This window comes from Vigna umbellata, chromosome 7 (genome assembly GCF_029865625.1).
Source record: "Vigna umbellata cultivar VRB3 chromosome 7, Vumbellata_1.0, whole genome shotgun sequence".
NCBI classification, from domain to species: Eukaryota; Viridiplantae; Streptophyta; class Magnoliopsida; order Fabales; family Fabaceae; genus Vigna; species Vigna umbellata.
This window is the reverse complement of record NC_142171.1, coordinates 8,066,300-8,082,017: the sequence shown is the minus strand read 5'-3', so window position 1 is coordinate 8,082,017 and position 15,718 is coordinate 8,066,300. Positions and strand designations below refer to the sequence as shown.

General features: G+C 32.5%; 1 protein-coding gene and 1 long non-coding RNA gene across 7 annotated transcripts in view; one reads left to right on the top strand and one right to left on the bottom strand.

Annotated features, from left to right (window-relative positions):
- LOC124819539 (MADS-box transcription factor 23-like) overlaps nt 1-13,316 on the top strand; it is a 27,944-nt gene extending 14,628 nt beyond the window's left edge. Inside the window, exons 2-9 of one of the 6 annotated variants that reach the window (XM_047291091.2) lie at nt 1,387-1,549; nt 1,635-1,713; nt 2,909-2,970; nt 7,681-7,780; nt 7,860-7,901; nt 7,974-8,057; nt 8,182-8,333; nt 10,817-13,316. In XM_047291091.2, coding sequence (XP_047147047.1) covers nt 1,482-1,549; nt 1,635-1,713; nt 2,909-2,970; nt 7,681-7,780; nt 7,860-7,901; nt 7,974-8,057; nt 8,182-8,333; nt 10,817-10,880 — 651 coding nt within the window. In that variant the 5' untranslated portion in view covers nt 1,387-1,481 and the 3' untranslated portion in view covers nt 10,881-13,316. The other 5 variants (XM_047291086.2, XM_047291087.2, XM_047291088.2 and 2 more) reach the window with 5 other exon arrangements.
- Nucleotides 6,915-15,718, bottom strand: LOC124819540 (uncharacterized). Its single transcript, XR_015780833.1, has 4 exons — nt 15,386-15,718; nt 15,124-15,190; nt 8,232-8,320; nt 6,915-7,400 (listed from the first exon to the last, which is right to left on the bottom strand). It is a non-coding gene; the product is annotated as an uncharacterized LOC124819540 (long non-coding RNA).

The following is a 15,718-nucleotide window of genomic DNA, read 5'->3' as shown; positions in this document are numbered from 1 at the left end:
GCTAGTACACCCCAACACCCTAGATTGCTCACAGTCCCTCTGTTTCAAGATCTCACCATTCAAAACCTCAAATTGGGCAAAGAACCTCTAAGAACTCATCCTAAGATGACACCAACTGTCCTATACGAGATTTTTCTCATTTAACAGCCTAGACAAGTCCTAATGGGTCTTATAACACACTCCCAACTGTAAAAAACAGTCAACACCTCTTACTTCCAATTCTTACTACTCAACCCCCCCCCCCCCTCCCCTTTTCCCTTTTTCCACTAAAACACTTTAAAACTTCAACAATGAACCCTAATTTCTGCTCTATATCAGTTTTCAACGATCTAAAGTGCTAGACCAGTTGCCATCTCACTCCAATACCAAATTCTCAATTTCACTCACCAAAACCTCTCTTTCAAGCTTGAAACTCAAGTAACTTGACCAATATGTCACACAACCACTTGAATTCAGTTTCAAACATTTCAACATCATCATCATACTCAATTATAACAGTATTAATCATCACAATCACACTATACCACTTATATTCAACATCACACTATCAAAATCATCAATCAAACATACATTTTATACACCCAATCATGCTAAATTTCTCAAAATCATCTATAACTCATAGAGACACCAAATTTATAATATAAACACAACTAAAATAAGTTCTAGTTTCCCTTACCTTACAAGAAAAAACCTCAACCCACAGAAACGTCCCGTCAGTGGCTTAAAACGCAAGAAATTCCTAAACAAACCTACGAGACACCAAAATTGAAATGGACAGAGTTCTTAAAACTCTAAATTCACCAAGAGCAAGAAAAGAGAACTAAATGATACATGCATAACAATTCTGTACATGATCATTGACCGAAGCAAAGAGGACAGAAAATGAGTAGAAACTTACTTGCTCTAAAACAGAAATTGATCGGTTGGATTTATAGACTTTGACGCCGTGATTGTCTAGACACCTCCTGATCGTCAAATAGATGACTTAGGAGTTAGAACTCTTAGAGAGAAGTTAGAGAACTCTATAAAAGTGATTTCTAAATAAATGATACATTTTAAAATAATGAAACTTTGTTTATAACAAAACTATTTATAATAAAACTATTTAACATTAAAATAGTCGAGTCTCACTATTTTTAGACTACCACCACTTCTAAAATACCATTTTTATGAGGTTTTACAATATCTCCTTAATGTTAATAAAAAATAATTGAATCCACAACTTTTTTCTCACTTTTCTTTCCAACTTTACTATTAAACCAGCCTTAGTTTTAGACTTTATCAACATATCAAATTATATATAATTTTTCCTTTTAAAACTAAGTAATTCTTTTTTATTTACTTGACCAAGTACTTAGAGGCATTAACTTTGAAGCTACCCCTCAGCCAGGGGTATTGAATTTTGGACTTAGGGAAAAAATGACCAGAGCTGAAGTGATGACTCATAACTACTACATCAACTAAAAATCTCATTCCAAGACATGTCAAGAAGTTTACAAATTCATGACATATTATTGAGGCACAAATATTACTTAGTTGAATCTGCACAGTAAGGTCCTAATTTCTTTACTTGAATGTTACAGTCAGCAGAGCACAAGTCTGACGCATTTTTTATTTTGAATGACATTTTCCAGCATGAAATCAGTTATTGACCGATACAACAAATCAAAAGAAGAAAATTGTCAACTTGGGAGTTCGGCCTCCGAAATTAAGGTATTTATAAATATCTAACCTTATGCGTGGGCACTTAAAATGCACACGTGAATCACTTCGGAGATTATTATACAATTGCACAGGGCATTAGAAATGCCTGAATTTGAAAAAGATATGAATGAAAATATCCTTTGTAATGTAACTTTTGCATCTTTAAGTTGCAAGTTTCTTCATTTTTCTTTCCAGAGTATTGATGAATTAAGACACCACAATTCTCAAGTTCAAAGAAAAAAAACTTCATTATTTTGGAGCAACAATTCAACTTAGCAAATTGTTTTGGAGCACTTCCACCCTTTTCAAGTTCAGGATTCAGCACATCATTACAAACTCTTTGAAGGATAGAATGCAACAAATTATTCTAAAATCTATGAACACTTTCCTTGAGATCAGTACCCAGTATGTATGCTAAACATAAAAGCAAGAATATAGCAGGACGTCTCAGTTCTTGGTTGACATGATTATAAACCAAAAGTGTGATTTTACCAATTTTCTCCTAAAACATGTGACATGTTTTACTTACACATGAACTAGGGAAGACAATTTCAGCCTTTCATATTGACCTACAAATTCCCTAAAGTAACCTATTTTAAAATCCCATGATAAATTCAAAACCTTCTTATACTTATAATGTTTCCGTCCCTCCACAAGACACCGTAACCTGCACATGATTAGAACCACATATTTAAAGAGGAACTAAAGTGTTGACAAATAGAACTAATACCTAAAGGAAAAAATCCTTCCAACTAAAAATAGAAATCTTCAAAGCATAAACATTCAAATGTAAGAAGTCATGGTTTTCTGAGATCTCTTACTCTTTTATATTTGTTCGATTGCATCATATACAGAAATAATTGCAGTGTAGAAAAATATGTTTTGGTTTGTAATCAACTGAACTTGATAGCTAAAGTAATTCCTTTCGACAAGTTTTGTAAGCAAAGAAAAACAAAGAACCAAGTTTAAAATATCAACATCAACTACTAAATAATAAATAATTTGGTGCTGGCACCTGTTAGTATGGTGGTTTCTTATGTTATTCGGGTCATAATGCATATTCATAATATTTTTTTTCTGTGTAACATTTAATTTAAATAATTATGAAAGCCTTAAACTTTATTTCTGATAAGACATATATATCTGGTGATTCCCCTTCCAGTAATATCTGATCAGACCTTTACTTATTTCTTTCAATTTTTAGTTTTGGCAAAGGGAGGCAGCAATGTTAAGGCAACAATTACACAATTTGCAAGAAAGCCACCGGTACATCCCTTATCAGAACATATGCTTATTCTATAGTCGAGTTTAAAAGAAAAATCCACATTTTAAAAAAAGAGTCTAGATTATTAGCGTATTTAACATGGTAGTGTCAACTAGAGTTATTGCATACTTGATAATTTGATGTGATCAAGAAGCTGTTTCAGGATATAATTACTCTGCAGTATTTATGCTGTTACTGATACCTGACCAATCACTAAACAAAATGCTTGTGTATTTGACACAATTCAGCATTTTCAATAATTTTTTCTATTCATACATATGAACAAAGAGAGCCAAATAGATCAGTTTGTGTAAACAGCATTAAGAGTATAATACCATACATTTAATTAATAATAATGCCATACATTTAAATTTCATTTCAGAAATACCTATAGAATTCAATGGTTTGACGTAGTTACATTTAATGGCATTACCATTATTCAATGAATCATTTCTTAATGACTTATTTTGTTATTGAACAATAAATGGATATACTTTCATGAGAAGTGTATGCAAGTTTCATTGAATATTTCACAATAAAAAGAAAATTAACAGTTAACAAAATTGAAATTAGTCATATTTTTCAAATTTTAAAATGCCAGAAATATGGAAAAAGAGGTTGAATTAATTTTAATCCATTCAATATATATGAAAAGATTTGTAACACTTTCAAAATTAATTAAAGGATCTTGAACTATAATAAAAGTAAATGTATAGATTGGATTCAATTTCTTTTTTACTTTTTGGCAATAGATGATTTGGATGAATTTATTATTAATAGATTTGATGGATAAATAGATTGATCTGTCCCAACTGATATAAAACAACTTAAATTGTTCATAATTGAAAACTGCATTCATAGAAACTTACTAGTGGCAACTGCGCATTATGATTTCTTTTAACTAAAAATTGATGCATTATGATCATATATAGTAGTGCGTGCAATAATTTTGTTAATAGTAGTTTGAGTGGGCAACAACCTCTGTACAAGAATTTGATGCCAGGACAGCCAGTTAATCTATGAGTATCAAAATAAGTCAAGTATGAATCGAGTTGACTTATCGTTAGTTGGGCTAAAAATGAATATGATCATTCTAATTTACCTTTAGATGATTTAGAATTTTTGTAATATGATTTGACTCATCATATATTGATAGTGTTGATGATTAGAGGATTGACTTATTTACAAATATTTTATTTTTAAAATTTATATATTTATTGTAATACAATAAATATGAATTAACTCGAGTCAATTTTTTTTATAATAGTAGAATCAAAATGTTTACTTTTTCTAATATTATTATAAAGATAATAGTTAAAAATTGAAGTACAATGTATATAACTTAACAAACAAATAAATTGAATATCTAAACTATTCAAATATTATTAAACAATATTCTAGTACTTAAAAGTATCACATTGTAAACCTATATAAATAATTTTAATAAAAAACTTATAAATGTGATAAGAATATTAATAAAGAGTTATTGTTGTGGGTTTCGGGTGGGTTAAGTGAGTGAGACTCACTTCAACCTTTGATAGTTTAGACTAAAAACAACAAAATAACTACATTATCATGTTTTACTATTTATATAGATAAAAAGTTGATACGGTAGGGAGATGGAAGGTCAAAAGACCGTCCTAGACAACTAAGTACAATAAATAGAAATAACTACACTTTATTTTAGTTTTTCTAACTTCACTAATCATAAATAGAATAATTATTTCCACACTTGCCATCAAGTTAGACCATACAATGTATGTACCAAACTTAAAACAAATAAACTCAATCTAAGGTCCCCTTAAGGATTTGGTCAACACACTTACAAGTTGATCATTTGATCCAACAAACTCAGTACATATTTCTTTTGTCAACAACTCTTTTTACGAATAAAATGATAATAATTTTCTATATGTTTAGGTTTCTCGTTAAACACTATCTTTGATGCAATGTGGAGAATAATTTGATTATCACAATACATCTTCGTAGTATGGATGCCATAGAAGGATCATCACCATATAATATTTGTTAAGTTTTTTCTTGATTTCCTCCCAAGATTTGACTTCCAAGAACATTCTCAATTCTTCCACAACTAATTGGAAAATATATCATATTATGGTCTGTCATTTTGAGATATTCAAGCTTGTTTGCATAATCATAGAGACGTTAAATATCATTGGCATAGATGTTTTAAGCTTTCTTCCAAAAAGAATGACATGTTTTTAAAGCTCTATGGGACATTAGAAATCTTGGTTCCACATTGTCAAAATAGGGTACACAATTGAAAATATGCTTGTTTCCATTGTTAAGCTTTTTCAGTAGGCACATGACTTCCATCATGCTCAAAATGGCCATGATGTCCTTAACTAAGAAACCACATTTCAACAACAATAGACCAAGAGATAAATTTTCCTATTTAGCTTCTCATGGAGGAGTTTTCAAAGAGTGAAATAACACTTCCAATTGCCATCTTTGATCATGGGAACAAAAAACAAGATGTTAAAAAAACAATGAAAAATGAAAACCCTAGAGTGACTTCCATAGGGGTGGCTTCTAAACTTCACTGAAATGAAGTTTCAAGGATCTATTTGTTTCAAGGATCATAATAAAGAGAGGGTCCGACAACAACTATGAAGGTAGTGCGATGACGTTTGGATGAATGGATGGCAACGGACAACATGCGTCTGGTTACAACGAACAGAGATGGTAGGCGTGGTAGCAAACTAGCCAGCCCTCTGCACTGATAGGGTTGGTCATCGCTTGGAGTCCAAATCCGATGGTCGCATGACAAAACTACAACGATGGATGATGGTTGGATGGCAACGAACTAGCATAGAATCATGATTGATAGAGTTGGACAGTTTTAAAAGACAGTGGACAGATTATTGATAGAGGAGGAAAACAACGAACAAAGTTTGACAATAGCGAACAATGATTATTAGTGCCAACATATAAAACAAAACAGAAAATAGAGCAGGATCAAACTACTATGATACCAAGTTGAGATTAAAAATAAAGAAATATAATCTTAGAGGACTTAATAGACCCTTCTCATGTTCTACTATTTATATTGATAAAAAGTTGATACACTATAGAGATGAAAGGTCAAGAGACTATCCTAAACAACTAGGTACAATAAAATAGATAACCCACATACTACTCCCTACTTAAGTCCTTCCGACTTCACACCAGATAGACTAATTGTTCCAACAGAGGAAAGTTGACTCATGAGTTAAAATTCATTTTGACATCTCCAAGTGTATCGTTGTTCTCGATTAAATATTGTATTTTATTACTTTATATTTTATCAAAATGCCGTTACAACTTCAGGGACAATGATTTAAAAAAAACACAGGATATGAAGTCAATTTGGCTGCTGTAGATCCCGAGTATTTTCCTCATTGAATTACATAATTTATGGAAAATCAAGAGAAGTCATTAAAAGCATTATGCTAGTGTTTTAACTCGCTATATTTGTTATGTGTTGATTTTTAACATTTGTTTTTGTTGAAACAAACTTTAGGGTTTAGGGAGAACTGAATAGCTAATTAACACCTACTAATACTGTCATAAGTATAGTTGACTAATATTCTGTCGTTCAAGGAGGATGCTGTATCCTTCAAAGTTCGAACTTTGAAAACAGTGTTGAATTACGTGCTAAATAAATTTTAGTAAATCTACACTAGAATTCTGACAACCTCCTTTGAGCTGGAACTTAACTATATGCTCTACTTCTTTCAAACAAACACACTTAACTAGAACCACCCAGAAATATTCAAAAGTCAACTGGAAAAAATCAGGCATCTCACGAGAGGTAGAGAGCGACAGACATCAACTGAAAGCTGCTAATAACACTGCTAGAAGGTGGTTGGAATGGAGCGAAATATAACATAGACGTGTACATACCTTCATAAAGATGAACGAAAATGTTTAAAACAACATAGAGTAATAAAAGGCATTCCACATTCAAATAATAACAATAATGTTAAAGAGTAAGATAGTTGTTAAGGTTTAGTAACTTCAACGATTTAGAAAAATTATCTCAATGACCCACATTCTATATTATTCAACGAATACCAACTAGGCTCTAGCATGAGTCTTATAGGCATGTTTAGAAACTTTTACCATTCTAGCACTGTTCCTTTGTTTTGTTCCCAGATAGGAAAACTGTAGTAAAGATTTACGAGAATGGCAAGGTTTACTGTTCTCATGCATGTGCCTAACCTCCGCAAACCCATCCTCGCCACTGTTCTGCATCGTTGAAGACGCTCCCACCACTGTCTCCAGCATCCACGGCCTCAACCATGTTGGCCTCTGTGACATGCTCTTTTTGGATTTGAGGATACCCTTCTTCATTTTTCTCATCTTTCCCCTCTACTCACCGGTTTGGAATAACCGCCAGAATTAAATTCTGGCCGTGAACAATCCTGCTCTAAAATATACATTAACGCACGCATATCATACATAAGCCACAGAGTGTCGGTTTCTCAACTTGTTACAAGTATTATTCATGAGATAAATTGTCTTATAATTATAGAAGAATAAACATGTGTATCTCTTAAGGCTTGTCAAATAATTTAAAATACACACAAAAAGGTACTTTCAAGATTATATTTTCAGTGTCCTATTTGTCTCTAATCTTTATAGTGAAATATCCATTAAGGTTCCATATTTTCAATACATACAATTTTACTTCTAGTTTGATGTGGCAGAAAAATCATGGGGGAGGAACTGTCAGGTTTGACAGTCAAAGAATTACAAAATTTGGAGAACCAATTAGAAATTAGCCTTCGCGGTGTCCGTATGAAAAAGGTTTGTATTCTCTATAAAAAATGTGAGCTCAATTTTGAAGATAAAGATGTAATAGTTAACATGATATTGGCATATGCAGGATCAACTTCTAATGGATGAAATACAAGACCTAAATCGAAAGGTCAGTCTTTAAACAGAGAAGTTAATGATCTAAGTATTTTGTTAGTTAAAATATTCCTTTTACTTTCTACAGGGAAACCTCATACGCCAAGAAAATGTGGAACTGTATAAGAAGGTAAACCTAATTTGTCAAGAAAACATGGAATTGAAAAAGAAGGTATTGGTTTGGATGGCAGATCAAACTAAAATAATCTTCTCAAACTGAATGATCCAACTTTCTAAATGAGGACAACCTTGTTTACTATTTATCCTGAACTTTAAAAAGAGTTTTACTAACTCAGGTCCATGGAACAAAAGATGATAGCGAAACAAACAGAGATTATGTTCTCACAAATGGTCTAGGCATAGGAGAGGATTTGCATGTGCCCGTGAATCTCCAGCTAAGCCAGCCACAGCAACACTATAAGGCTCCTTCAGGAACTGCAAAATTGGGGTATGATCTTTCTATCATTTTAACTAGTAGACCAATAATCATGTTGCAAAAGCATTGATATCAGATTTATTTTTATTGTTGCAGCAGATTGCAATTGCATTGATCCATTTACAGGACATGTGTTTCTCGATTGCTATTAAGAAAAATGGACTCAGATTTTAAGTATGATGTGTTTATATAAATGTTCTGGCATATAGACCCCAAACTAATTATTTTAAATATCTAGTTATCAAGAAAAGAAAACCAACCCTAGCATGTATGTCAGAACCAATGAAGAACCTATTGAGAAGCAAAGACTCAAATTAAGGAAGAAATTCTTCAAACCACACAGATGTGTAGTTTCTTTTATCAGTTTTATGTGTTAAAATTTATTACTGACCTTTAAATGGGTGAAAGATGTTAAAGCAACCATGCTGTCAGTAATACATCAGATAAAATCATTGCAATTTTATATTGATTCCAACTGAACAAATACAAACGGTGAAATGACTTTAAAGGCCTATGCAAGAAAAGAAATACCTACAACAATTGAAAGGAATCCATTTATATAATCACAATCACCAACCTAAATTCCACTTAAAGTTTATAAATGAATGATTAATACAATCCTATCACTTTTTCTTCTTGACTTGATAGCATCACTTCCAAAGGAAAAACAACTGAATTAATGAAGCTTATTAGCAGGTCAAGAGACATGAAACATTATCGTTTTTATTTGAACTGAAAAGGAAACAAGTAATCTATACTAAGCTAAATTTTACGAAGGTGCGTAGGAGTCGAGATCACTATATTTCTAGAAAATCAGATATATAAAAATTGGAAAACAAAGAAAGCTCTTAAAGTACAGTTTCATGATGTTACTTTAAGAATGTGACACAGATACATGGCAAAAATCAATATGCAAATAATTTAGCAAGAAACTTGCATTTTAAAACTGACCTTTTACAACCATGGCTGTTGAGAATCAAACCATGATTATAATCTACACCTTACAAACACACTATTGCGTTAACTATGTACTTATTTTTAACAGGCAATGGCAAAAAATATTAATGTTGGAAAGAACACAACCAATAAATAATCAAAATTCCTGGGTGTGATATCATGAAAATCGGACCTCCACAGACACCACATGACATTATGATTGTAAATCACTACAGAGTGTAGACATGATATCAAAACCTGTATATGACCAAATGGTACACAGTTTGATCCTTTACCACTTCCCTTCTTCTAAAATAGAAGTTTTTGAGCACAATGTAGTGAGTCTGCACACTTAACCATACCTCAAGCCCAAAGGGCTCTTACACGAGGGAACATCTTCAATACAATTCATGAATCTTCATTAAACAGTGTCAATGCTAGTTTTTAAAAGTTATAAAGTCTTTTCAAAAGAAGTCAAGAAGGGCAAACAAATTAATAGTTCTCTAAATTGACTGAACAGAGCAACTATATATATTGAGCTTGAACATGTATAACAGTAAACCTAAAAGAATCTAATTTAGTTCATGTAACTCAATTCCAAATAATAATTTAGTACCAAAATATATTTTTTCTATCAAAAAGAATGAGTGATTTTAAGTCGAATCCGTGGTAAGCTTTATTCCACCCACAGGCAATAGTTAAAAATCAAACATTGTAGAGTAAAAGTAAGGCAAGGACTTTGCAGTTCCTCTTTCAATTCTCGATAGAAAAAATCAGAAAGTATACAAGTTGTTAACTTGATACTAAATTTAGAAATCTCGGCAATTGTTTCCGAATACAAATAACAGATTTTAACCAACAAAAACAATTCACAAAATTAACACGCAAACTTTCAATAAAGAATACATTAACAAGAGCGTGTAAGAGACATAAAAGTATAAACACAAAGCAGACAGTCCGAATGCTAATCATTCTATTCATATCAAGTAAAAAACATGAAAAGTATTTTAATCAAGAACTGGGTTATAAATAGAAAATATATATATAATTTCAACTAATCATATCATATTATTTTAATTCCCTTTTACAGTTAACAACCTCAGCTTGTTATTTAAACATTATTTTTTCACAGTAGTCCTCTTCAATTTGAAGAGGTCTTCTCTATTATTACCCTTCTTGAGATTTTCTATATTGGAGTTTCATAATGAGGGTATAAAATATGTCAATGATACAAGACGGAGTACAATAGAAGAGTATAAGAAACCCACGAGAAAACTAAAATGGTGGTAGTGATGACTTTATGTAAGATTTAATGAACAACTAACAGATTGAAAGCAAATTGTGATGAATGACCATATAACTGAATGATGCAAGACAATCTTGGTAGCTTGATGTAATTTTATTTGTGATGATTATGTTGTCCATCGCATTGTCATTTGTGCAGTCTCTTCAATCTTGAACTCTCTCAAAATAGTATCCGCCGCATTAGTAAAATCACGACCTTGTATTTTGTTTCAGAACTTGATCTCACTACAACAATTTGCTTCTTACTGTACCAGGATACCAATTTTAATCCAATCAGGACACATGCAGGAGCATATCGCCTACCATTGGATGAACTGACCTAGTCGGACTATCTCTGAGAAACCAACTATCTGAGCATGCCCCTTGTCTTTATAAATGACACAATTTCCTACAGCACTCTTAGTGTACTTCACTATCTCCATTATTACATCCTAATGCTTCTGGCAAGGAGAGTTCAAGAATAGACTCACCACACTTACTGCACAGGGAACATGTGGTGGATGAATGACTGAAGATAATTCAACTTTCCAATCAACATCTTATATTTCACCGAGATTCAATAAGGGCTCCTCCCAGTTTGGTAGCAATCTAACATATGGATGAATGAGTATGAGATAATTCAATTTTCCAATCGGTTCTATAATTCCTCAGTTTCAATAAGGGCTCCTCCTAATTGGATAGCAATCTAACATGAGGTTTCATCGAAGTTTCTACTTGCTTGGCATTCAGTAGATCAGTTTCTGGCAAGATGTCAAGAACAAATTTCCTCTAATAGGTCACCAAATCATCCTTGGATTGAGCAATTTTGAAACCTAGGAAATACCTTACCAAGGTCTTTAATCTAGAACTGGCACGAGAGGTACTATTTGAGGTTGTGAATTTACACCGACCAAAGCTTATAAGGAAATTATCATTTACAAACATAAGATGAATGCATCCCTGAGTTGAATGGTGATGGAAGATAGAGTGATAGACTTTACTACAAATCATACCAAGTTGTTGCACAGCAGTAAGAAAGCGACCAAAATAGATTTGAGGGGACTATTTGGTTCCATATAGGAACTTGTGAAGCCCGACAAACCATAGTAGAAGACTCCCCCTAAGCAACATAGTTTGCTCTTTTGTTCCATGTATGTAAGCTTTATCAAGATTATCATCCAACACGGCATTCTAAATAAATACAATATATTATGCTTCTATTTTCAATAATTGACTTCAATATGATGCAAATATAGATATGTGACTTCTCCTTTTCTACTTGGATTCCAGTAGGTCAGGCAAAGTAGTACATGACATGTGTAACTACAATTATTTAGAACTCATGATAATCATTGTATGAAAATTATTTAAGATTGGGTAATAGAACTTGGTATGTATATTATTCTTGTGTTGGCAGGAACTAGCTATTTCAGACACTGGAGGGGAAAAATAAAAAAATTCTAATATAGCTAATATGTTTGTGATCATATATTATGATCTATCATTAGGCAAGTTAGGCTAAAGGTGAACAATGTCTTATGAAAATCGGACATGTCTCACAAATGGTGTGTCCCTATGTCCAAAACATCTAGGAAATCGACCCGTGTATGACAATCATACGACATATATCAAGGAAGTTTCCTATTTAAAAGACATTTTTTCTTGTCTCTTGTTAAAAAGTGGACTTTAAGCCTAACTCAACCCCACAAAACCAGCTTGTAGGTTAAGGTTTTAAATTGGACTTATCTCTAGTCGATATGAACTTCCAACACACCTCCTCACGTCGAAGTATATACATCTCATGCATAGGCTCTAACCCATGACTCTGATACTATATTAAGAAGTGGACTTTAAGCCTAACTCAATCCCACAAAATCGACTTGAAGGGTGAGGTTTTCACCCACATATATATTCTAAATTGCCCTTATCTCTATTCGATGTGAGACTTCCAACATCACTGACATAATTTTGACATGGCTCCAACACAATTTGAACAAGAACAAATACAATGATTTTCTAAAAACTCATAAACTTGTAAACTTATTGCATAAACTTCTATTATGATTATAGAAATAAGGACCAAATTTTATAAGACTATTTTTCACATTTTGGATATTAGATATATTAGGTTACAATATGTTTAGACTATCATATTTAACTAACCTTGTTTGTAGATGATTTTGTGTATATAAATATCGATTGTTAAATTAAATAATCATAATTATCTAATATATAGAATCGAGTTGCAAACCTACATTTTAGAGACTACACATGTCAAAGTGTCTATGTTCATGTCTAATTTTTGTATCATATATGTGCTACATAGATGATGTCCATGGTGGGACCAATTTTTATATGACTATTTTTCACATTTTGGATATGAGATAGATAGATTAGATTTATTTTCCTATTAGGTGAGAATATGTTTAGACTATTATATTTAACTAACTTTTTTCTATAGATGATTTTGTGTATATAAATAATGATTGTTAAATTAAATAATTCATAATTATCTAATATATATATTTGTGTTCCCATGTCCTACATTTTAGAGACTACTCATGTCAAAATGTTTGCGTTCATGTCCAGTTTTTGTATCAGTATTCGTGCTACATAGACGATGTCAACCTACAAAGTGGTGATGGCCTTGAAGTGAGGCCATGACACCTAGCTTAGCCAAAACAACATCATCAATCTTCAACTCAATGGCAAGCTCCTTCAATACAACAAAGTCTCTACCATCCATAGCAAGCTCCTTGTATGCCTCCTCGATTGACTAGTCAAAGCTCAAAAAGTTGGCATCATCAGCAACATAACAAAGTGGTTGAGATATGGGTAGTTTTTGTGTTTCATGCTGTGAAGTGGTTGTGTCATTGAATTCCTCAAGTTATTTGTCATCAACAAACAAGAATCTCTAGTTTGAAAATTATTTTAGGTTTTCTGTTTTGAAATAATCTCGAAACATTTTAAAACTAAAAGGAACAAGAGTGAAAAGATAGACAATGTCTACAAACTTATTTGTCTTATAACATCAATAAAAACTTTGTAGCTCGATGAAGGCATCCATGGTAGTTCATCAAGGCTACCATTTTATTCTGTTGAAGGACCAACATTGATTAGTAATATGGTCAAAATGGCGTATAAAAGTGGAGGGACAGTCCTGTCTCTACGAGCTAGCTTGAGGTTGAGGTAGTAACAAACCCAATATTTTAATATTATATAGAACCACAAGCAATTCTGTTATGGTTATTTTCGAAAGTTGTAAATTCTAATGAATCAAGCAGAAAAATAATAGACTACTTCATATTGCTCTCCAAAACCCTCTCTTAAAATATTGGCTTCTAGTTTATTCATAATGTCCTACATCACCCGTATGTACTGTACTGAATGAAAAATTCAAAATACACCCTTACCATCAAACAAGGTTAGAGTAAATTAAAGGATAAACCAATATTAACCCTCCCAAGAGATGCGAAGCATGAGCACATTATCTCAAATTAGGTCAAAGGAAGTTATGAAAATTCACACAATGTTGCTTAAATCTAAGTTGTTTTCAAACATAGGGCTAAGCTTTGTGAATGGACTTATTCCATCTCAAATTCTAACTTATTTACCTTCATAAAAGTTGAAATATTCTAAAACAAGGGTATATCAAACTAGTTAACAGGATTTAATTTCACAAAGTAAAAACAACAAAAGCACCTCAAAATTGAAAATGGGAATAAAAAAATAATATTACGTAATGCCACACCATGAAGAATAGTGTTACATAAAATATGATTTGAGAAGGAAAAAGTTAACACAGAAAATGTGGAAATAAAACCACTAACGTCTGCAAACTCATTACCCTACATCCCAAATGTTGCCAGAAAAAATAAGCACAAAAACAGGGATAGAATAAGAAAGACAATTACAAAAACACGGTACTACATGTGACTAGCGAAAAGCATCCTAAAGAAAATCTTAGACATTAATTGAATTCCATAGTGGTTTGTTCCATTACAAATTTCCACCATGTTATATTCCATCAACTTGATGAGAATTGGACTAGACGTGTCGACTGCAAGGATAGCTAATCCTGTCAACGCTCTTTTTTCTTCAAGGACAGTGCTAGAAGAAGCAACATCGACCAACTCACGAAACAGAAGAGTATTACACTTTTTACCGTGAAATCTACGTAAAACTATAGGTGATTAATTATACAGTGCAGTACCACCGTTGAAACCGAAGGAAGTATTCCTCAACACGATACTCATCCTAGCGAGTGGATAAAAAACTAAGAAAAAGCAACCGGCAAACAAAAAATTAAGCAATTCGACGGGGTAAAGTTTACTTTTAAAGGAATTGAAAAGTTGTATATATTAAAAAATAAAGTATTAAGAGAGATAGTGCAAATTATATTTGTTGTGTGATATATTTTTTTAAAAGATCAAACAATGGAACTCTAAATTTGATTGATATAACCAAAGCAATGAACCAACAAAGTGTACTAAAAGTTGCAAAAAGAAAATAGAATAATAACACATCTATTTATCGAATACAACTAAACTATCATACACCGTACATGTAAGTTCTTAGTTACCTGAGATCCAAACGCAAGTCTCCACCGAAAGTTACCATTGCTTCAGAGATTAAATAACATCTCTAACCTATATAACATAAAAATATACCGGTAAGTGCACGACAAGAAAAGCACCCTCTGATGCCGCGATGGTACCAAAAACAAAGAAAAACAATTCTTCTTTCGCCAAAAGTAATCTAAAAGAGAAGAAATATGTGCAACAGTTAGGGTACGGTGCAATTAAGATCACCGTTTCTTGTCAGTTCTTCGGTTTCATTTTTACCTGTACTTCTCGCGCGGTTTTTAAGAAATCAAACGGATTCAGAAGAAAAAAAAACTCTTCACCGATGTAAGGCGAAAGAGAAACACCAAAAACTCGTTCCATGAAAGCGAAGCGAGCACGGTTAGAGCTTGAATGCGGTTTGGAAAACGAATTTTGATGAGAGAATTGGAATCCATGGATTGATAGAAGGAAACAAGAAAACGAAGCATTGAAGGTTAAATGTGAGATCTGTGTGCGTGTGCTCTGGAAGATTGAAAATTGAAGAACAGTGTCTGACCGTACGTCTGAGAGAGATGTGTGATGGAGGTTTGAGGAGGAGGAAATATCAGGAGG